This window comes from Rutilus rutilus (genome assembly GCF_951802725.1).
Source record: "Rutilus rutilus genome assembly, chromosome: 8".
NCBI classification, from domain to species: domain Eukaryota; kingdom Metazoa; phylum Chordata; class Actinopteri; order Cypriniformes; family Leuciscidae; genus Rutilus; species Rutilus rutilus.
In genome coordinates this window covers 29,714,101-29,738,657 of record NC_140222.1, presented here as the reverse complement: position 1 = coordinate 29,738,657, position 24,557 = coordinate 29,714,101, and the positions used below count along the sequence as shown (strand labels likewise).

The window sequence follows — 24,557 nt, the reverse complement described above, 5'->3', positions numbered from 1 at the left end:
ATTGTTAACATTTATAATGTTTATGTCTTGTTCCAACTGGTTTGAATTTTTTCATTATTTTCTGTGGTAATCAACAGCATGCCACGGATGTTTCTGATAAATCGACTTATTTTGAAATGAACCTGGATCAGACATTATTTCAAACAGCAAAGCGTTATTTTCATTCCGATGCACTAATGCACCAAATAGTATCTCTATCATTTTTATCTTCTTCAAGACAGCCAGCAGCACCTGCTTGACAACTTTAGGACGTTCGCCAGACATACAAGATATGCAATAGTAACGCAAAAACATCACATTAGGATTTTGGTGAAGAAAGAGCATTGAAGAACCTTTGGCCGTCCGCCTTGCCTTCTTCTGATAAACAGCTGCTCGTACGCAGCAGATAGTTGATGGCAAATCAGCAGTTATTTAGTCTGCCAGTCGATCCTTGGAGACCGTTCAGTTCCTCTACAACACTGGTTCCCTGGCAGCAGCTACTTGATATCAGACAGCCTGTGTACGCCAAGTGAACATGACACGCTCTGAAAGAGGGCCACATCAGAGGGCCGGAGCCTGGGACCATCAAAGAGAGCGCGGAGGGAGCTCCGGGGGGAGCGCTGGTGTGCATCTGTTTCAGTATGCATCAGAGAGGAGGGCTGCGTTGTGTCACCTGCAGAGAGAACCAGGCGAAGCCCGTCAAGCTGTCGTTGACCTGTGGCAAGATTGTCGGTGCCTGCCGCCACTGTTAGCGTGTGTGCGCGTTCGCAAAAGGAGAAATCGTATCTGCTTAACATCAGAGAGCCGAAGGAATTCTGACTGACATTGTGTGATGTGTATACTAACAGGCTGTAGATCATGGGCAGATGTGAAATACCTCTCCTGAGAACTGTTTACTTATTTCTTTTTACACTTGGGCCAGATTCGAACCCAATTTTCCCACATGAGCACCTTGGCTTAATTTGACTCGGGGAAACATGCTAATTGCAAGGCAAAGGCTCTGACATTTAAAGCGATAGTCCACCCAAAAATCATTGTTTACTCCATCCTCATGTTGTTCCAAACTACTATCAATTTATTTTGTCCACCTTTTTTGTAGAAAGAAATCCTGGGCACGTTAAGCAGCGACCTAATGAAAACATAACAGTGCAAAAAGTTTAGCTCCACCTTCTTGAGATGATAAATGCTATAACTCAGTTGCAAAACCTATTGACCTACTTATTTAGGGGTCGTTCACAGATTTTCACTCCACTTCGCAACTTTTCCATTGTTTTTCCAATTTAAACATGCACATGCACCAAAATTAATTCTGTGTGAATTTCTCATTTTGTAACATTCTATACCATTATTCCAGAATGCATTGCAATAATTATTCCTCCAAGATCACTGGACAAGACAAAATAGTTACATTTCATTCAATGTGGAAATATGGGTAAAAAATTTTTTTTTTATTATTTGACCCAACATTTGTGTTTATGCTACTGTATTTAGAGTCTTTAGCTTAGCAACATGCTAATGTCAAACTGTTGAAATCAAATGTGAGTCACAGTCTCACAGATTAACGCTATTTGTTTGCATGCACAGTTTCTGACAATGTAGAATTAGTTTAAGGTTACATGATCGTTAGAGACTTTTGGTTTTGATATTTATTAATATCAGTTTGTCTAGTTTGATGCTACAATCCAATTTTTTAAATGACTCAAACACACACAAATCTAAAGATAAAGGCATTTCCCAAGTGTGTGAAAAGCGCAAATTAAAACAATCTTTTTTGAAATGAGAGACATTTTTATGAATCTCTTTTGGCTAGCGCTGGACACACATGGGGAGATCAGAAAACAAATGCCGTCTTTGATATACACGTCAGATTCAAATTTGGCACTCATGAATAATGAATGCGTGTGGTGGGGGAGCATCTTCAATGAGCCAGGAGAGAGCAGTGGTAGAGTCTGGCACACGGCTCTAATGACTTCACCCAGAGACCACCATGAGCCTCTGCGAGTCATTTCACACCACTAACAACAGCAGCACGCTATGGGAGCGCAAGCTGTTTAATTAAGCATTAGACTAATCTGCCTCTATTGAGCCAAACGTCTGTAGGACTCCGAGAGGGGGATATGATATTTGAAATGTTTTGGGTCAAAATGAGAGCGTGGTCCCGTTCTCTTAAACTGCTGACCTGCATTTCAGTGTAAACAGGAAATTACCACCAACATGAACGGAAGCATCTTCTTTGTCTCACACGGTTAAAAAATTATTTTCATGATTTGTTATCACAACTTTTTTTCTTTTGTCAAATTAACTTACAAGATAATTAATGTGGTTCAGATAATGGTTTGAGTTTCTATTTATTAAACCAATCTCCTTCAATGTATTAACTAAAAAAAATTTAAGGCAACCAGGTAACTTACTCTTTTAAGTCTAACCAACAATATTTTTTAACAGTGCAGCTGTGTAAATGCAGTACAATTACAACACGGACAGTCCTCCTTAAGTGACCTGGGGTCAAGTGCTACAATGAAGACAAGAGAGATCAGCAAATCTCCAGTCTGTCCCTCTGATCCTTGATCTTATAATGTTACATGGTATTAGGGTCATATTTGATACAAAGGTCAAATAACTGTCTAGAAGAGTCAACATAGATCATGTAAGCATATAGAAAATTAAAGATATACTCAGATCTAATAGATTTACCTGCTCAAAAGTTCATCTAAGCATGCGGTGCTTCTGATTTCAAGCTCTGTCTGGGTGGGTGGACTAGGGTCAATACAGGGCCTGTAGGAAGTGACTTCATCAGTGAAAAGATGTCAGCTTGTTTTCCTTTTTTCTTTTCCTGTTGTGTTCTGATAGGAACTTCCTCTCCAATGGGGGTGGAAGTAGGTGTCACTCTCCAATCCACCCACACCACAAGGGGAAATGTCCATCACACGCCCCGACCAGCCTGACGATACAGTCAACACCAGGGTAAAGATGAGCAGACTTTAGATCCCACGAGTGACGATTAATTAACATTCTATCTCCGTACAGATGACACCAGGATGACCGTTTCCATTTTTCTCTTTTTTATCTCCAAATGTTTCACGTCCATTCAAAAAAGTAGCGCATTTGGAACATGCCTTCACTGTCATTTCTGGGTGAACTATCGCTTTAAAAGACACCGCAGATGGCGCTGTAAAGGGAAAAAGGTCCCCACAACAAACAGTTTCTGTTGTTCACATATGTACAGTAGCCTCCCTCAATGGGCCTTCATGATCTAAAGCTGCCGATGTTTGTGGTCTGGCTTCTTTCTTCCTGCAGAGTTAGTCACAGGAGCTCAGGTGGCCGTTTTCATAGAGTGACATAACAGCTCTGTGCCTCTCTTCCTCTCTTCGCTGATAGATTGGTAGGAGCAAGTGTCCTGCTGGCGAAGCCCCCAAGCCACAGGAAACCTCATCGGTTGCAGTGTCTAACGAGGATGTGAGCTGTGGTGATGGCATATTAATGCTCGGGCCCCGATGGACAGCGAGAATAAAAAGACAACACGGCGATGATTCAATACGAATTGTTTCAGGTGAAACAATGGTCTCTGAGACTAGCCGTTCAAAGAGTGTGGGAGAGGTGAGTCCATCTGCACTCTGAGGTTTGAAATATTTGTCATTGTTTTTCAGCTAAATGCCTCTTTATTTTGGTGTATTGTCAGTGGGATTGAAGGTTCAACGTGTTCAAAGCTTTTTTCCAGTGCTAAAATATTTGAAAAGTTGAATATATATATATATATATATATATTCACACAAAAATGTAAAAAATATAAATATTGAATAAATTAATAAAAAAATATATATATATATTTTCAACTATTTTAGCTCAAGTAATAAATGTATATATATATATATATATATATATATAGCCTATATAGTAATAAAAAAATGGATGAATGCCCAAAAGGCTGAGCTGGTCCATGTTATCTATCGCTCATCAGCAACAACAGTAATTTGAGAAAGAAACTTTAGCAGAGGCCTTTCAGGAGTTTGCCTCATTGATCCAATTAAACGATGCTCCCCAAACGAACTCCGTTTTGGCCTGATTTTGTTATAAATTACGTCACACCAGTTTGTTCTTTGATTTCGCATGAAGCATATCTGACCTTTACTATGGTGTAAGGTCAATTACTTCAAATTTGCATTCGCAAATTAGCGTCAATTACTTCAAATTCTTCACACGAATTGTGATCTGATCTCTGTCCTAGTGGACCTTAATACCATTCCCTCAGATTATCCTGTCCTGTATCCATCATAAAAAAGGCACACAAAAAAATCAACAAATAAGATTTCAAAATTCATGATATGGTATCTGATTTAAATGCCACATGCAAAAACTTATTTAAAAGTTATGATAAAAGTTAAAAGAGACTAAAGAGCCCCAAAATACAATATTTGCGAAGGAGAAACAATAAAGTAGCAAATTTTAATTTCAAAATATTTTAGAGACGAGCAGTTATTGAGTTGTTACTGACAAACATAAAATGTTTGTCATTCTGCAGTCTATCGGTGCCTTTTCATATTAATTGTTTTTTTGGCACAAAAACTGTTTAATTAGCTTTGACTGAAGCACGATTGACCTCTCGTGTGGCCGGGGGAATGAGTCCTGACAGCACTGTGCAGGTGTGAAGTAAAACAGGAATCAGTGTAGCACCTCCGCTGGTGTGTCAAGAGCCTGCAAGTCAGGAGATCCCCATGGGGCTGAACAAGTGTGTGTGTGTGTGTGTGTGTGTGTGGGAGAGAGACACGACTAGCACGAGGTCCTGTGGCTGACAGCAGCTCCCCTGCCAGGATGTGTAACCTCACACGGCCAAAACAGGAAGCCCTGCCACTCACTTAGTGATTGACACACTGGCGGAAGTTCATAAAGGTTCCAGAAGGGCTGTAGTCCATGTTCAAGGGTTGGTGACTGGGCCACCTGGTACAGTGTAATGAGGACGAGAGTGCTCTCGTTACATATAAGAGCATACTTGCCTGTCCGCCAGTCCTCCTCTGGGTCAAATAGTGCTGTGATAAATACTGTCATAAATACCCTCATAAAAAGAAAAGTTATATGTAAAATCAAATTAAATTAAATAAATCAATAATATGATTTCTCTATTTATAAGCATCTCGACACAGCAACAGCCAAATCTGTTTGGAAAACACTAAACAAAAAGTAAAGTAAAACAAATCTAAACTACAGAAAACAAATAAATAATAAATAAAATAAATTAATGAATAAAATAACGGTGGAAATAAATAAATAAAATAAAAAAAGCCCGGCAAAACAAAACAAACAAATATTTCTCTATTTTTTGAGCATCTCGGGAATGCTAAATTAGCTAATGAGTGAAGCAAACTTGTTTAAAAAAAATAAAACAAAAATCAAAGCAAATCAAAACAACAGAAAAAAAATATATATATATATAAATAAAATGAATCAATAAAATAATGCTATAAATAAATGAAAAACAACACAAAAAGCACAGCAAAACAAAACAAACCAAAGAAAGCAACATTAGCTAATGGGTGAAGCAGACCTGTTTGAAAACATAAAATGAGAAAACAAAACACAAAACTATGCAACAGACAAAAGAAAAATAATAAACATTAGCGAAGGGGTGGAGAGACTGGCAACCTGACTGAAAAACAAAAGTACAGTGAGGCCTTTGAGAGTCAAAAGAAACTCCAAAGAGGCTTTTTTAAGCCAAATGAGATCAATATGTGGAGATCTCAGCGGCGGAGATCTGATCGGGTAAGAGCGAGAACAGGCTGTCGTCTCACAGCTGAGAGCGATCATGACTCTTGCATCATGGGATGCGTCACTGTATGACACAATGCCGGTTCACACTAAACTGCCAATTATCAGCAAGCCTCGCCCTCCTCTCCTCACTTCTCTACACTTCAAACTGATTCACACCTCTGGGAATCTGGACATTTCCATGTAAAGCCTCAAGTGTGAATTAAATTGTGGTATTAGATTTTTGTTTACAGTGTGCAAAAAAGCAATGATCAGTATCTCAGACCACCCAAACGAACACAAAATATGTGAAGTTGAAGTATGATGTATTCAGGGGGGAAGTAATTTTAGGAATTTGTAATCAGAATCATGTTTAAAGTGTGATAAGTGTACTACTAGTCTGACACTACAGATACAGACATCATTTTTTTGTCGGCCACCAGAGGGCTGCTGTCTTTGATGATCGCTCTGCTTCCACTGAGTGTAACATGTTTTAAGTGAATATGGTTATTAATGACTTATTATAAATTATACATTTTTATTACCATCCTAGTGATTTCAAGATACTTCAAATGAATAATAGGTTGCCAACAACACTGAAGAATAACTAAAATGCTACTGTAGTGCTAGAAAAAGTAGTTTTCTATACTGTAATCTGTTGTTATATTGTACATAAACCAATAATTATTTAAAAAATCCAACCTGAAATATATGTAATTTTTGATAGTAACTTGAAGTGGTCAAGATTTTAATTCATCCCAGTTTTAGATTAATTCAGTTTTGTTCACTGATTCATTATCCCTTTCTGAAGGTTACAGCATTAGTGAGTCAGTGAATCGTTCACTTTACCAATGTGTTATTTTACTACAAAAAAGGTAGTTCACTTTAGCATCATTTTAAATTGAGTAGTTTGTAGCTTGACTAGTTTCAAGGTAGCTTCAACATTGCATGAGAAGAAACCAAAGTAAAAAACAAATTAGTATTTATCGGCACTGGTACAGATTTTTGAGCTCGGGCAAAGGGGTTTGGTATCATTTTAGTGTCAGGGGGAGCAAATTGATTTTCTTTTCAGATGTCAAATAACCTTGGATCCTTATTGATAGATGGGTGCAGAAGTGGCGTGAGGCCTTACCTGTCCAGAGAGGTGGACACTAGTGTCAGGACACCGCAGGTCTTCATTCAGGTTGTCATGGACACAGAGGAGGGACAGATGTCCTGCGAAGTCACATGACAGTCACAATTAATCAATGACCCAGAAAGGCAACAGACAAAAAGATTTGTGGTTAAAATATGCACGATGTTACAAATAAACACCCGTTGCAAATTACAAAATGCTTATCAACCTGGATGTAACTCTTCCGTTCGAGTGTCTCGCCAAAAAAAGCGAAACAATCCATCGTGCAAGCTAATATTTCACTGCGCATCAATAAAGTACAAGCTATATTTTTAAAACCTTTATCAAACGCCCTCAGAAAAAAAGACACAAAACATCTATATGGCATAAATTCCTCAAATTTATGGCCGACTTGTGTTTAGACGCTATGATAGTACTGTAGGGATGAGCACAATCTTTGCCTCCCATCCCAGAGGGCTCAGTCACCAATTGGTGGGGTCTTTGTGTGCCCATAAATCTGGGGACATTTCATAATACGCAGAGTCATCAGGCCAGTGAGCGGCATGTAACAGAGTACATACCAGGCTTTGTGCATCAGTGCTATGGTTTCATTCAAGAGTCACTTACTATTAAAGTGAGAAGTCAGATAAGTGCTAGAGAAGCTTATCCTTCACAATAAACAATCACAGACTTCCACATTCAAAGAACAGTCGAGTTGTTTAAGTGGAGCAGACGTGTGAGAGCTCGGCTTCACTTTATGTCAAATCTCCACATTACAGTACAAGGCAAGCAGTAACAGATCTCTTTGTATGTGTGAAATTCTACATCTGAGGATGTCCCAAAGGGAGGTTTCACCAGATTTAGCCAAGTAAACCCAATTTTGTCCCCAAAGAATAGCCCCCTCAGCACACAGAACTGTCGTGGTGGGAAAGCGGCCTGCGTCAGGATTAATCTCCTGCAAAGGAGGGTGGGTCAGGGCAGCCAGAACTCATTTGGTGTGTTGCTATGAAATGGCTGCCCATCAGGAATATCTTCATCTATCACTGTCTCATCTACATGGGTGGATATGGAGGGATGAAGGGCTGTAAGGAGAGAGGGAGGGTGAAAGAGGCGTCCAGAGGAGAGAGGTCAGTGCATTCAAGGAGTCCATCATTCTGATGTGTCAAGCGTCTCTTAACCGAGTTTGTGGAAGTGTTGGTGTGTGTTCAGCGATATGAAGCTTAGCTTCACCATGCTGTTCTGAGACTAATAAAATGTGAGAAAACACACCATTCCACAAAGTTACAAATAGCCAAAAAACAAAACAAAAGGAGGATACTATAAGAGGCACTAAATACAACGGCAAAAATAGTGATTGTTTCCGAATAGGTTTCTAAAACACTCCCTCCGCCATCATTCTGGGCTGTTATTTTCTCAATTGACAGTCTTACATCAGCACTTTAGAAACTTCAAGGTTTCAACACTGGCCCAAGATCTCAAAGTAGTTATGATAAAACAGTACCAGCTGAGGTAAACACCTAAGGGTAAACAGAGTGTAAAACCCAGAGGCAGATTTAGTTCTGGACCAACTGTTCAATTCTTTGCGATCAGGCAGGTGTAATGGCAGATATCTGAGAGCAGAAATAGAGAATGAAATACCTGCAGGTGCTCAAGAGACAATGAAAAGCTCAGTTTTGCTGCTGTTTCTTATCCGCTGTTATTGTTATTGGTGGTGACCAATACTGGATGATTGAGGTTGTTTTTTTGTTTTTTTTGACTAAAATGTTATAAAACAGATCTTAAATGCTGATTGGTTAATTATGGAAGCTTGTTTCTGCCCAAAATAAAAGAATAAAAAAGGTAAATGCGACTTTATATCACAATTCTGACTTTTTTTCTCACGATTGCGAGTTTACATCTCGAGATATAAAGTCACAATTGCGTGATATACAGTCACAATCGTGTGTTATAAAGTCACAATTGCGTGATATAAAGGCACAATTTCCTGTTATAAAGTCAGAATTGTGAGATCAACTTTTTTCCTTCGAATTGGACTTTATGACTCGCAATTGCAAGTTTATATCTCACAGTTCTGAGAAAAGATCGCAATTCTGCCTTTTTTTCTCGCAATTGCAAGTTTATATCTCGCGATTCTAACTTTATAACACGCAATTGCGAGTTTATATCACGTGATTCTGACATCTTTTCTCAGAATTGTAAGATATAAACTTGCAAATTGCGAGTTCTAAAATATTTATATCTCGCAATTCTGAATTTACGAGCCGCAATTGCAAGTTTACATCTCGCAATTCTGATTATATTTCTCAGAATTGCTTGATATAAAATCGCAATTGCGTCTCTTAAATTCGTAATTAGTGAGATTTAAAAAAAATCGCAATTATCTTTTTAAATGTTTTATTCTGTGGCAGAAACAAGCATGCGAGCATTCTAAGCTCAAAGTGTATGATAGGGCATGCGTACTGTGATGTAATTTCATTAGCATGTTGGTACGCAAGCAGCCAGATCTTTCTAACCACACGTACTCTGTACGCTCAGCTTGCAGTGCCTTGAATTTTTTTCCGCTAATTAGTTTGTCTACATGGTGGCATTACTGTCCCTGTCCGTTGTTTCACAACTGAAAAAGAAACGAAACAACAAACCACTGGAGATGCAACAACAACAGACAGCCGCACTAAAGAGCGCTTGTTTGAGAAAATTAAGAAATACTCTAGTTTAAACTAGTACAAAGACATTTTACTGTTAATAACTTTTGTAGAGAAATAGAGCTGGGTAAAATTTTCCAGTCAGCATGTGTCAGCCGTCTGGGTTTGCGCACGCTATCAAATGAACTTTGAAAGCTGTGCGTTCAGCTGTATGTGTACGCAAAGCATCCACTTAAAAAGTTAAGTATATTGTGTTATTTAGCTGCGCCAAAAAACAGTGTAGTAACAGCTATGAAGCAAACCACCAACAATACATAAAAATAAGTTCTGTGAGGTCTTATTGTACAAGGGACTATTGAGAAATGAGTAATCGAAAAGTCTCTTAAAAAGCCTCATCTGTTTCTCAGCCTGATTTCAGTTCCTACATCTGCAAATGTCAATAAATGGACATCAACATAAGCGGACATGAGGTATTCAATAATTTCAGAAGACCTGGTAAACCTTCAGAGTTGTCAGGAAGTTTTTACTTTCTGGAAATATCTGACTGTGTTGTCTCGGCCTGCTCTCTCCAACTTTGAGAGAAGCCAGGCACTACAGGATAATCACAGTTTAATAGGAGCAAATATTGAAAGCAGGAGCTGACCAACCAGATCCCCTTTCCTAGTGCTCTCTCCCAGTGCGCCCGAGAAAAACGCTAGCACATGGGTGCCTAAGAAATCGATAATTCCATGATATATCAATTAACGTGAAAAAATAGAGGAAACTGTCGTATTGACGTCCGTTCATTGTTTGAGTTGGAATCGTCCAGTCGAAGTGTTGGAAACGCAGCTCTGTTGAAAAATCTGACAACCTTGTTCAATTCATGTACTGTATACCGATCTAGAGTTTCAGCATGAAAAATGAGACTCAAAAACGTCCAAGACGAAGTCCAGATGAATGTATTGATGTCCTTTTTTGTAATGTACAATGTGTTTTTTACGTACTTGTTCTTTAGATGAACTTGTGAGGTACGCTTTCCCTCTCAGGCGTCCTATTTGCCATGCAGAGCCGTTGCATGCTGGAAGAGGGAAATGTCTATAGACTGGGGCCTCTTTCTAATGATTTCCCACACCTGCACATCTGCTGCCGTTTTAATTAATACTCTAAGGAGGTTTGTCACGAGTAATCAAAAACATTGTCACTTATGAAATCCTTCATTATAGAACAAAAATCAATACTTTACATGAGTAGAATGAGGACGCTCATAAAGTAGCCCACATCACAATAAAAAAATATAATTAAGAAAAAGCAGGATAAAAGTGTAGAAAGACTTTATTTGGGGCTTTCACCACTCCAGGGATTTTTTTTCCTTTCTGTGAAGCAGCAACACGTGGTGAAGGGCTGGGCATCATTTTCATGCAGGCCTTGGTTCTTCAGCTTCATATGGGTGGAAAGGGGGGGGGGGGGGGGCACGACAAAGGCAATAGTCGCATCAGCTCTCTTCAGCTCTGCAGCATCACCACAACCTCTCTCCTCGCTGATTTATGGCTCACCGCTGACCTCTGAGGTCGTAACATGGTGATGGGTGACTGGCTCTCAACGGTAAGCTACTGGCACTTGACAAAGTGCCGAGAGCAGAATGAATTTACTCCTCTTTTCCTCAATCATCAACAGGCGCACGCCGGCTTTCTGCCCTGACCCCCTCTCATCTTGACTGCTATAACAAGATCTCCCATCTCATGGAGGAGCGAGGGAGAGGGAGGCTGAAAAATTTACTGTCATTCCTACTTTCCAATGAGCTCCGGTGAGCACTTCTTTCACCTTCAAGTTGCTTCGCGTGCTGGGGATAAGGAGGGGAGGGATGGTTGGTTGGGACGGGGGCGAATGCACTTTGATGCACCTGTCTAACTTTGGGTCATTCACTAGAGGTACTTCAATCTGCATTTGCTTCCATCAACTTGATAACGGCACCTGAACGCAAGTTAAATTTAATAAGCAAATAAATCTCCATAAACGTGGACGTTTCACGTACCTCGTTCATCAGAGGTGTCCACCATGGATGTGCCAGTTAGCCGCAAACAAATACTTACTAACGCATTCATTAACGACGTATGGAAAAAATCCATTCGGTTACTTCGCCTTTTATTGTCGCTACACCAGCACTAGGTGGGGGATTGTAAATTTAGGCAACATAAAATGCATAATTTCCTAAAGTAGGGTTTTAAATTATCCGGCAGTGCAAATGTTGGCCCATTGTGGCAGGCGAGACACAGTGGGTTATAATTGAAAATAAAAAAGCCATTTAAAAGACATTCAATAAGCCACTGGGAAATTGATCAGGCTATAAAATCTGTCGCTACCGGGGCGAGAGGCTGGCACTCTTGCAGAGACGCTGCTTCGGTCCTGACACAGCACTATCCCTGCAGGCGTCACGGTCTGCATGCCGACATACAAACAAGGGATGCCGCGGAAGTACACTTCTCGACGGAGATGCTTTCCCTATGTCCTCAGGCATGCATTGAAATTGTGCGAAAAAACAACAACAATGCTGTAATACGTAGTGGAAGCTTCAGTCTCGCTCTAGAAAAATTGGGGGGAAAATATTTCCCTCAGTAGCGAGTGGTAAAAAAATGACAGAAGAGTGCAAAACCGGGCACAAGTGCACGGGGGAGAAAAAAAATAAAAATACCGCTCCTGCTTCTTTAACTTTCAATTCTGCCAAGCATCTCTGCTTCACAGCCCCTGGCTATTGCCTTTCTCAATCTGTCCCTGGGGAGGCAGGAGTTATGGGCCCTGTCGATTGAGGAGAAAGGGATGTTATTCCCCTGTCACCCTCACCCGGTCCGCCAGCAGCCCTGCCCTGATCTATGGCCACCGTGGCGGGGTAGAACTGTCTTGATGCACCATTGGTTTCCAGTGCTGTCACCCCCACCCCGACGCTCAAACTCATACTACCTTTACAACCCCCTCACGACCCTTTAAAACAGCCCCCCCCCCCTCTCCATGAGTCTTGTTGGGGAGTTCTCAGAGGGCCAGGAGTGTGACACAATGAGTTTGAGGAGGTCACCCCTAAAGGGACATGGTCTAGTTGGCGTCAAAAGCGGGATTAAGTGACACCTGGTGGGTGTTTACCTGAGATGGCAGACTGCACAGTGGTGTGGACAGCTGATCATGGCACTGAGAAACTGTGTCTAATGGAGATTGTGATCTTTGAGGATTTAACGTAAACTGTGGTGGGTGTAAAACAATTTCACGAAACTCATTTGAATACAAATTCATCATAAGCTCTGTTAGCGCTGTTCCAAAACCTACTGGTATCTTATAGGCAGCTAATTTCAAAGGAACCATGCTACCCATAATCAAAACTCGTAATCAATAAACTCTGTTTACCCTTTCACACACAAGTTTAAAATATTCTCTGACCCCCCAGCGTAAGTTTTTTAAGGCAACCGTTATTTTAGAACGCATCACCTTATTATTTCCGACGCATCATGCTTGTCATGTGACAGACCGTAGCCACAATAGTGCTGTATGGCAGATGTATTTCTTTCATTTCCTTTTTCCTTTTTTATTCAAAATATTCACAAACTTGTAAGCTAAGTTATCAACTACCTGACATTCTGATTCTCAAATACGTGTAAGTGAATGTGTTTTGTCGTTTAAACCTTTATAATGATCAAGTTAGCTGATCTACAACACGCGATGGGCGCCGCCATGTTAGTTTGTGCCGCAGTTCATAGGATAGTATCTGTCGGATTTATTACACGCTAATTCATCCACTTCTCCTGAAATACATGAAAGTATGTGGCCGATGAAGTGGGAGAAGAATAGAGTAAATTTTATAGTTAATTACACAATGTGTCTCTGATATGAATAGAACACATCATCAATTTATAATTAAAAGGATTTTTATTGTGTATTTTACAAAATGTAAATGTATTGTTTTGCTAGTACTTATGTGTTTTTAAATGCCTGAAACCTAAAATAAACATTATATGGTTGAAAACACTGAATAGTTATATATTGAGCGCGTCCATCTCTGGCTCAGCGCCAGCCAAAGCGCAAAAGCACATTTGAATTCAGCAGCTGATCATGTGACGCACTGAACGCTCTAATCACACCGGTGTGATCTTACGGGTTAAGGGTTATTAGTGCAACACACTCAGCACACAACCTGACTAACAATCACAGTCATTAGCATGCTGCTATGCTAATGAGCATATACACTACTACACTAGCACACACTACACTACACACACTAGCATAACATATTGGGTAAAATTACACTAATTACAATATGTATATACAATTATATTATTACAAAGGGTGTATTTTTAATTAGATATTACATATTAATACATACAGATTTTGTAATCAAATTGGAGCAACCGGGAACTGGAGCAGCCTGAATGAATGAGTATATCGAATCTGAATGTAAAATTTTAAACGAGTAGACAGACACACCTCTCCTTGTAAGTCCAGGAGCATTTTGCTTCGATATAAATATGGAGGAATTGATGTCAGATCTCCATACACATGAGAAGACTAAAGGGCACGCTTCCATTTGACATGTGTCGAGAATTAAGAAAAGGGGTGGAGAGATGGAGGAAGGCCTCGGCCCACGAGATGAGAGATGAGATGGGAAACGTACCCTCCGTTAGCCTGCGGGCGGAAGGGTGACGCTCGGCCGACTGAGACGCGCATAAGCGACTTTGGATATGAACTATAAAGCAAAGGATGAAAAAAGCTGGTGCAGGTGGTTGTGAGACAGTGACCCCGTGGGGGATGATCTGACTGAATAAATAGACAGATTAATAAATAAATATCTTTTAAAAAATGGAAGACTGAGGAGGGCTGCCATCTATCAAAGATCCTATTACCACGAAACCTGAAGCCATATGTATAAGGCAGCCATGATCCTAAGCAGATACAACTTTTCCTTACAATTTGTTATCTCTGACATTATATCATGCCTGATACACAAGGAAACTCACACACCGGTTTGAATTATGAATAGATTTGTTTTCTCAAGTCTACTCAATAGATATTGACTGGTTGTATGTAATCTTCTATTTAAAGTAAATCAGTAAAATCAGTTGCATACGATCAACTATTGTGACAGTGTGATCACAAGTAGCTTTATCGGAGGAAATAAAGAGTTAAAAAGTGGGAATGGGATGATTTTTTTTTTTATTTCCTCAGAGAGAGAAATGTAAACAGAGATCTAACCACAACCATATTTTTGTAATCTGTTTATTTGGGTATTTATATGAACAATATGTAGTTGTGTATTCAGCTTGTGCAATCAAATGACACGGTCTTCATTCAGGACAACAACAAACATCTTATATAAAATGTCAGACAACTCAGATTTCAAGGTCATGTGTTGTCAATCTTTGTGAGTGTGTGTGTGTGGTAGAGGGAGGGAGGATGACAACAGATGGATTCAACTTCGCAAAAGATCCACTTGTAACACTGGCAGAATTATACGCTGATGTGTTACGTTGCATGTTGGTATGCAATAACAAATTATAGCATTTCAAATTTGTTGTGACAGCAAACATAAACTTTCATTTGCAACGCTGGAAATGTAGGAATGCAACAACAAATTACTGGCACAACCATATGCTGACTAATTGAGATATATACGTATGACTTATATTCAGACTTGTAAAAGTTTCATTTCAAGCAAAATGACAATCCCTGTTTTTTTTTTTTTATTAATTTGTTATAAATATATACAAAGAATAAAATATATATAAACAGTCATCAGAAAGTATTTTTAAGAGCAGTTACTATATATATATATATACATATATATATATATATTAAGTTTTTGTATTTTCAAATATTTTCATTTGTATTACCATTATATTATATATAAATATAATAATAGTAGTAGATTCAAATTGATGAACATTTTGACTTCTGCAAAACAATTTCATAACAGCATTCATTTATAAGAACAGTCATTTTTAAATAAGAAATAAAGAGTATCTCTAATCCTTCATTATAGGAATAAAATGATCTGATTACAGTAACATTATCTTATTCATTGATTAGTTTATTAATTGATCCATTTATTCATTCAAAATCGCAAAATCTCTTGGGTAAGTATTACTTTGCGACCGTTAAATTTGTATAAATGTGTGTAGTATGAATATAATCCGGATGTACTACATTCGCCATGTTGTCACTGTCATGTGACCTACCAGCGTCAGTTGCGTCGATTTGCGTCTCGCAACTTCCTTCAGCTTCTTACAGAATTTTTTACAACTAAAAAGGAGTGTGGAAATGAACTTTCCGCTTTTATCAAGCTTTTCAAGTTGCCCCTTTAGAACTGCAGCCTTTTGATTGACTTGTATCTCCATTCTTGAGGTCACCTATATAAAAGGCGGCAGAGAAAAAGAAGAGGAAGAACGAAAGCATACAAAATAGTACTGTCCCCCTAGACCTTCAGCTTTATAGTTGTATGTACTGAAGATATAGCGTAAAATGATGAAAGGGACAGCAAAAGAAGAAAACGACTTCAGTTTAAACTTGGTCAAAACTCCTTTGTTGCGCTTCTCTTTTCCACAAACACTTGTCTTTTCCTAATTCCTTTATGCGTATAGCATGTTCTCTTTGTCGTAGTTGGCAGATTGAAACAGTTGCCTCAAAGGAGGAAAAGACACGAATTGATCAAAAGCGAACAAACGCTTTCTCTCACGCTCGCTCGGCTTCAAGAATTACTTGACCTTGAATGGAAGAGACACAACAATCAGTTATATACAATCAGGACATACGGCAGCATTTATTGTGGGTTTGGCCCTATTTGTTACAACACAAGGCCTTTCACAGTTGGGCTCATATGCGTATGAGCGGCTCTCTCCCTCTTGGTTACATTATACATAAGTTTCTTCTTAGCACTTAGTCGTGTGGCTGGCTGACTGGTTTAAAAAATTGCACGGCATTAAAAACAAATATTCAATCATGGCCCGCATCGCAACCGATTACGGCAAGAGTCCGGGCGAGTCTCGTCAAGATGATTAGTTGCATCGCTCATATGCACGGGACGGCCCCTTCTGCATCTGCATATGGTCTGCGCACACATAGCAGGCTAAAACTGCCATTTCATTCCTCTCAGAGCGAATTCACCTTGAGTAATGGGCTGGATAATACCAGCTGCCAGTCAACATGAATTAGTGCACATGTGATTATGCTCTCTGATTGGTCATAATTAGTCAGGTTTTTGTGCAAGAAAAGATAAGCCGGGGGAAAAAAGGACACACGATAGTAAATTAAAATCATTTTTAATAGGATTTTTCTATTTTAATAATATATTTTTTTAACTGATTGTATTTTTATTTAAATTATTTAATTAAATACAGAGTATCAATGTAGTAAAGTAAATATAGAGTGTGCATTTACTTAAAAGTGATTTAATTAAATATGGATTATCAATACTACAGTAAATATGGAGTATACATTCTTAAATTAATAAAAGTATTAATTTAATTTTTCTTTTTATTACTTTAACTTAATTTTTTTTAATTAAACATAAAGTGCCAATATAGTAGTTATATTATAGACTGACCAACCAGAATGAAGAGGGATGTGTAATAATAATAATACAATTTTATATATTATTTACAAAATGACTCTTTTTCCTTCAATTGCTCCCTTCTCTCTTTATGAAATCTCTCACTTTTGTGAACTCCCTTTGAGATTACTATGATTCAGACCTGAAATGCTGGGGTCAGAGAACGCGATTGAAGCCCGTCATTTTTCTGGGTCTGGAGAACGTTACAGTCCCAGAACAGGCCTGTCATGTTAAGAGTTCACCCTCTTTGCCAATCGCTACTTTTCCTCTCGCCATAATTTAGGACAGATTTTTAAAGCTCGGCTTTATATAAACACACTGCCATTTGAAAATACACACACATATATGCACAAACCCAAATATACATGTACATCATCTTTGCTGGCCAATCAGCCCTTGCAAAGATGCTTCGTTTTTTGGTGTTGGATCAATAAATAAACCACCGACTCACTGGTTTTGTCGAAACTCTGGGTGATGTTGTCGCTGTGGGTCGAGGAGCAGCTGGAGTGGCTGGTGTTGACCGTGTGCCCGTCCAAAACAACTGGCACTGGAGAGCTGCCCGGCCGAGAACTTCCCACTGAACTGGAAGGCCTGGAACTGGCGCAGTTCTGTGAAAAAGGATGAGAAGACAAATGCATTAAGTGAACCGCAAAATAAATACACATAGAAGTCTCACAGGAATGTAAACTCGATCTGACATAAAAACCCACAGCCTTACCCCTTATGTCACACAATAACATATAATGGGCTTTGACATGCAGCCCTGGTTAAGAAGGCTTCTGAAGATGTGTATTTTTTCCTCAGAAAGAAGAAAATGCATAATCTAGCACTATATCAGCATTTAAAATCATACGTGTAAACGTTTTACAACAGGAAATGCACATATATGTAGTACAGATCTCTCTCTTTTTCCGTCCTATGTCTTGTCAAAACTTGAATTAGGATCAAAAAACTAATCTGCTTCCAATTTATATCTATATTTCAGGGCTGTCAGGGATCCAGACCCTGCTAGTATCGCAGGACGTTCGTTTTTCATTTGGCCGGTGCAACTGACAGCTTTATTTTTCTCAAGCAATCTGCCACAGTATGTACAAGTGTGAGGTCACACGGGTCAGGCGACAGTTGGAATGAAGCGCCCTGGCAACACTGGTCTGGCTCATGAATAAACAAGACCGACAAGTACGGAAACTATAGTGGGAAGGAGTGAGCGAGAGAGGTGTTTAATAAGCCGCTATATAAGTTCAGCAAATGGGGCTTTAATATCATGCTGTATATTTATTATCTGCCATTTACAGTAACTATTTTCATGCACACTGGAGAAGTGAAAGATCCTTGAGAAACCTGTATAATTACTAGACTCAATGAATCATCATTTAAAATAATAATTTATTATTAATAACAATAACTAGAGCAAATTAATCAAGATCTACCATATTCACAGGCCCGATTTAAAGCTGAATTGTGTGATATTTTCACCATTACCATCACAAAAATTGGATTTCTAAATTGGACGGATAAAAGGAGGGATGCATGGATGGATGGATGGAGGGATGCATGGATGGATGGAGGGATGGATGGATGGATGGAGAGATGGATGGATGGAGGGATGCATGGATGGATGGAGGGATGGATGGATGGGTGGATGGATGGATGGATGGATAGAATGCATGGATGGACAGATGGATAGAGGGAGGGATGGATGGATGGAGGAAGAGAGGGATGGATGGAGGGAGGGAGGCATAGATGGATGGATGGATGGATGGATGGACGGACGGACGGACGGACAGACGGACGGACAGACGGCTGTCTGGCACACTTTAGCTAAGAATTGCTAGAGTGTTCTGGGTTGTTGCTAGGATGTTCTGAGTGGTTGCTATGATAGTGCTAAGGTGCTCTAGTTGGTTTCCAGGGCATTCTAGGTGGTTGCTATGGTGGTCTTGGACAAAATTGTTACAGAAATAAACATTAGATTACTCTACAATGAGTTGAAAAAACGTAAGGATTCCCTCAGGGGGAAAAAAACAAACAAACATCCATCTACAGTACATCTTGTAGGTTATTACTACAATATTGGAAGTCAGTACATTCCCTGACCACTGCTCTAATCCAATAAAGAAGAGTACATTTTCCTTTCCCATTCTGGACCCCGTCCAGCACCAAAGCTATTCAGCGAGATACAGTATATCACCTCTAGATTTATGACGCAAAACGGCATTAGCTAAAAAACCATCCGCCACACGCGGCCGGCGAATCTCATCGCGTGGACTTTGAAAATTGGAAAATTGCCCAGAGAGCGCTAAAGGGTCCCACTGCTAATACGACCCGCTACGATTTATCAGCTGCTACCTGGCACTCGCGTATGGGGCCACAGTCGTTTTTTACAAGTCCCAGTCTTAACGGTGTCGGGCCTGTCAGGGGGGTCAAAGGGAAGAGGGAGGGGGGCCATATTCTAAAATCAATCCGCCTTTAGAAATTGTCTCATTCCGTTCTCAATGACCTGGTGGCACTGCAAGGGCCGAGCGGGACAAACTGCCGTAGGCCATAAACCGTGACAAGCCCGGAGGAGAGTTAATGTGGCCATTCATAGAGGAACCGCTCGTAGTGTCGGTGGAGGTGAGGTGAGGTGGTGCGCCGATGGGGGGGGTGTCTATTAACTACTTTTAAACCGCTTTGGTGAAGCTAAGTGATCTCCGTCAACAGCAGCCTCGCGTATAAATACTGCCCTGACAGTTTAATGTGAAGGGACGAGTTTCCACAGGATTAGAAACATGTAACCCAGGGCTGCTGCTTGACATTGGCTGGATTGAGGTGGCCTGAGTGGGTGTGTGAAACAGGGCCGGGGGGCGAAACATGCACAAAACACACTCTACGTTATGACATTTGCACTATATAAAGAAATCCTCTGGTATTCGAGAAAACATGCAAGCTGGGAGAACTTACGGAGAAATTTAAGGCTTTTCTTCTTTCTTTGATTCTGTTGACTGTGTTTCGAACCTGTGGATAACAAGGAGGGGGTGGATGGTTAAAATGTCATGACTCAATACTAAACACTTAATACAAAACACTTTGCGCTCGCATGAGTCTTCTTGGCCCCGGGAAGGTGAAATTCAATCCGAACTGGGAATAGAGAAAGTAAATAGCCGCCATTGCATAAAAGTCAATGAGTGCCGCAGACCAAAATGTTCCAGTTTGTCACATGTAATGGGTCCTGAATGTGACACGTAGAGTGGGCATAGTAAGGAGAGCGTCTTAACCTCTCATCCGTCACACAGCACAGGGGGCCGCGGAAATGAAGCGATAGAGGAAACGACCACCCTTGCAGAACAAATTACATTTGGACTGTGTGAGAAAAACTGGGATGTTGGGCGATGCATGTAGAATGACACACACAGTACAATAAACTCGAGCCGACGTGAGTCGATTACTCGTTAATACACATCAAATTTAAAGCCTTTTTTCTAGCATCACGTTCATGATGTTTATAAGAGAAAAATCAACTGCTGAAAAGTAATTATAGTAATTCATATTATTGTGAAAATGCAATATATGTAATATGTATATTTGAATATAAATATGTAATGGTTCAATAAATATATCATGTTTGATTTATTTTTGTATTGAATGTAAAAAATGATGTTTAATGTACTTTATATTATTACTGTAAATAAAGCAAATGTATGAAATATATTTTATATAACATTACATTAAAATGATTTGTACATTACAATATAATAAAAAAAATATTTTTTATTATTTACATTTATTGTAATCAAAATCATAGAATTATGTAGCCTATATACACTCACCTAAAGGATTATTAGGAACACCTGTTCAATTTCTTATTAATGCAATTATCTAATCAACCAATCACATGGCAGTTGCTTTAATGCATTTAGGGGTGTGGTCCTGGTCAAGACAATCTCCTGAACTCCAAACTGAATGTCAGAATGGGAAAGAAAGGTGATTTAAGCAATTTTGAGCGTGGCATGGTTGTTGGTGCCAGACGGGCCGGTCTGAGTATTTCACAATCTGCTCAGTTACTGGGATTTTCACGCACAACCATTTCTAGGGTTTACAAAGAATGGTGTGAAAAGGGAAAAACATCCAGTATGCGGCAGTCCTGTGGGCGAAAATGCCTTGTTGATGCTAGAGGTCAGAGGAGAATGGGCCGACTGATTCAAGCTGATAGAAGAGCAACTTTGACTGAAATAACCACTCGTTACAACCGAGGTATGCAGCAAAGCATTTGTGAAGCCACAACACGCACAACCTTGAGGCGGATGGGCTACAACAGCAGAAGACCCCACCGGGTACCACTCATCTCCACTACAAATAGGAAAAAGAGGCTACAATTTGCACGAGCTCACCAAAATTGGACAGTTGAAGACTGGAAAAATGTTGCCTGGTCTGATGAGTCTCGATTTCTGTTGAGACATTCAGATGGTAGAGTCAGAATTTGGCGTAAACAGAATGAGAACATGGATCCATCATGCCTTGTTACCACTGTGCAGGCTGGTGGTGGTGGTGTAATGGTGTGGGGGATGTTTTCTTGGCACACTTTAGGCCCCTTAGTGCCAATTGGGCATCATTTAAATGCCACGGCCTACCTGAGCATTGTTTCTGACCATGTCCATCCCTTTATGACCACCATGTACCCATCCTCTGATGGCTACTTCCAGCAGGATAATGCACCATGTCACAAAGCTCGAATCATTTCAAATTGGTTTCTTGAACATGACAATGAGTTCACTGTACTAAAATGGCCCCCACAGTCACCAGATCTCAACCCAATAGAGCATCTTTGGGATGTGGTGGAACGGGAGCTTCGTGCCCTGGATGTGCATCCCACAAATCTCCATCAACTGCAAGATGCTATCCTATCAATGTGGGCCAACATTTCTAAAGAATGCTTTCAGCACCTTGTTGAATCAATGCCACATAGAATTAAGGCAGTTCTGAAGACGAAAGGGGGTCAAACACAGTATTAGTATGGTGTTCCTAATAATCCTTTAGGTGAGTGTATATATATATATATTCTAAGTGGAACTTTCACTGTTGCAAATTAATTATATTAAAGTATATTAACATAAAAAATGAAATATATACACACACACACACACATACATATATATATATATATATAATGCAAAATGTATGAATAAAGTAATAAAACTAAAACATAGATTTTTTTAAAGCTGCAGTCCGTAGCTTTTCCTCTTTGTCGCCATCTCTGTTCACAATCTGCAATTGCAGTTATTTGCGGAATTATCAACTTTACGTGGGTTGTGGGCACGGCACAGCGCGGCTGAATCCAATGTTTTGAGGAGAATGTGCGGCTGTCAGTCGCCGCGCCGGTGTGAATACTGTCATTCAGAATCACAGATTCTACTTTTTGGAAGTATGACCAACATCAGAATTTTCACCGGAAAATGTCTTCTGAACAAGTAACATCCACTTTTGTTCTGACCAGCTAAGGGAAAAAAAGCATTGCAGTAAATCGCACTGATTAAATCTAACAATCCTTTATCATAACGCGTCAAACCGTGGAAATTATACTTTTTTTTCTCAATCAGCATTGCGTGACTACATTTAATGCCCTTCCAATATTATCCTTGGTTTCACATGGGCCGGTTGTAGTCTCTTTTTTTCTGCAGCCTGTCCGAAGTCTTTTGCATTTTACAACGGGTGAATCTCCAGTTGTCACTGATTGTCGTTTGAACCTTTCTGGATCTGCCATCAAATTGATAAGTTTAATTATATCAAGTACAAAAGGCTATAAATCTCCACCTCCAACATCCTCACACACTCATAGCCTACTAGCCGAGACTCCTTCTTTATGTGTACAGATGTGACGTAATGACGCAAAGACATCCTCCAATTTCCCGCGGAAATCCACCAGTACCACTGGAATTAAAAACATTATTACAAGCTTACCGGTTTGAATCGAGCTAAGGCAAGCAGATAGTTTTGAACACTGGCTGGTTATGTACTTGCTCAAAAATGTATTTTGGATAATTTTTAACCCAAAAAAGTTACGGACTGCAGCTTTAAGTCAAATCTACAATTAATTCAAAAATTATATATTCCTATTTATATTTATTTTAATATAAAAAGTATATAAAATGTAACGTTACATTACTTATTATGCTATATATTATTTTTCAAACTAGGAGTAGTTGTGTGTGTGTGTATATAGTTGTATAAAAATCTACATTTTCTGTATGACAATATTCCTCACATTTTACAATCCAGTCCAGCTGTTTCCTGGCCTGCTAGATATTATTTTCCAGCCTGGCTGTCAGCGACCGGAAAAAAAACCTGCCTGCATTTCCCAGCACGAGTCCGGCACAAGCTCCAGCCCTATGCTGGTGAATATGCATTAGCTCTTATGACTTCATTAGGCTCTGCTGTTGTCATAAATTATTGCTGCCATGCAGATATACACACACTGGCTTGTTTTGAATAGACACTATCACTGTGACGACAGAGTTAATGAAGAGAACTGAAAAGCTCTGACAGCTCGGAGTCAACGGTAATATGTCAGATTTGCAAACAGACACTCTTTTCTCCCTCTCTCACACTTTCTTTTCAGCAAATCAAGTGCGCTGTAGCTTTAACGAATAGAACTGAGAAATCAAATCACTTTATTCCAGGTAAAATCATAGAAAGCTGTTTGACGAAAGAGCATTTCCAGCAACTGGAGGAACTGGTTTGAAGATGCTGCTCTTAAAAGCAGTTTAGCTGTTTTCCTCTCAAGGTTTTAAAGTGATGTAGCCCTAATGTTCAATCTAAAAATACATTAGATAAAATTTCCATATGAAAGCAATGCAAATGGACACATTTGCTAAAGAAAAGAAAAAGCAGAGGTCATAAAACAGGGATGACTATTATTAAGCAAAAACAGAGTAAATTATATTTAAAAAAAAAATTAATGATCAAAGCGGTCAGTTTTAATTTGTTCTTGGGGTGGGATGATCTACTGTATATAAAAAACTCAAAGAGAAATTAGAAAGGGAAATTATCATCAAATTGAATTGCAACCTGTTATTCTATTAATTCTAAGCAGGAGAACACAATATACCGTATACTGGGCATAATTAATATTTTATTATTATAAGCAATCTCCTGTTCAACAAATCACTATACATAATTGACATGGTATCTAAAGTATTTGACTGTAAAATATTCTCATGTCTTAACTAATGGTTCATGCACATTGGGAATAAATGGCATGTTACGTGAATCTCTCGGGATCACTCTCTCTCTCTCTCTCACACGAATGGCTGATTTTACATATTCTCGCTCGTATGTTTCTTCTGAGATAATCAACTGTACAGACGTGTGAAACAGATGTCCCAGGAGAAGTGGGAATTTCTTTAAATCAGAGCAGACAGGGTTGATCGTTTCACTTTGGCCTCTTTCTTCCGCTCTTTAAATATTCTGGGGACTTTTTTAGTCTTTGTTTACAAACACTTTGATCATTCTCCTCAATTTTTCAATTATATGAGAATTTCCTTTGTGG

The 24,557-nt window shown here is 39.4% G+C and overlaps 1 protein-coding gene across 1 annotated transcript in view; it reads right to left on the bottom strand.

Moving 5' to 3' along the window:
* LOC311294667 (adhesion G protein-coupled receptor D2) overlaps window positions 1-24,557 on the bottom strand; it is a 75,089-nt gene that overhangs the window by 6,274 nt on the left and 44,258 nt on the right. The window contains exons 22-24 of the mRNA XM_084415663.1: window positions 19,976-20,029; window positions 17,487-17,643; window positions 6,851-6,933 (exon numbers count right to left, since the gene is read on the bottom strand). Of these exons, the coding sequence (XP_084271789.1) occupies window positions 6,851-6,933; window positions 17,487-17,643; window positions 19,976-20,029 (294 nt within the window). The remainder of the gene's footprint in view (window positions 1-6,850; window positions 6,934-17,486; window positions 17,644-19,975; window positions 20,030-24,557) is intronic.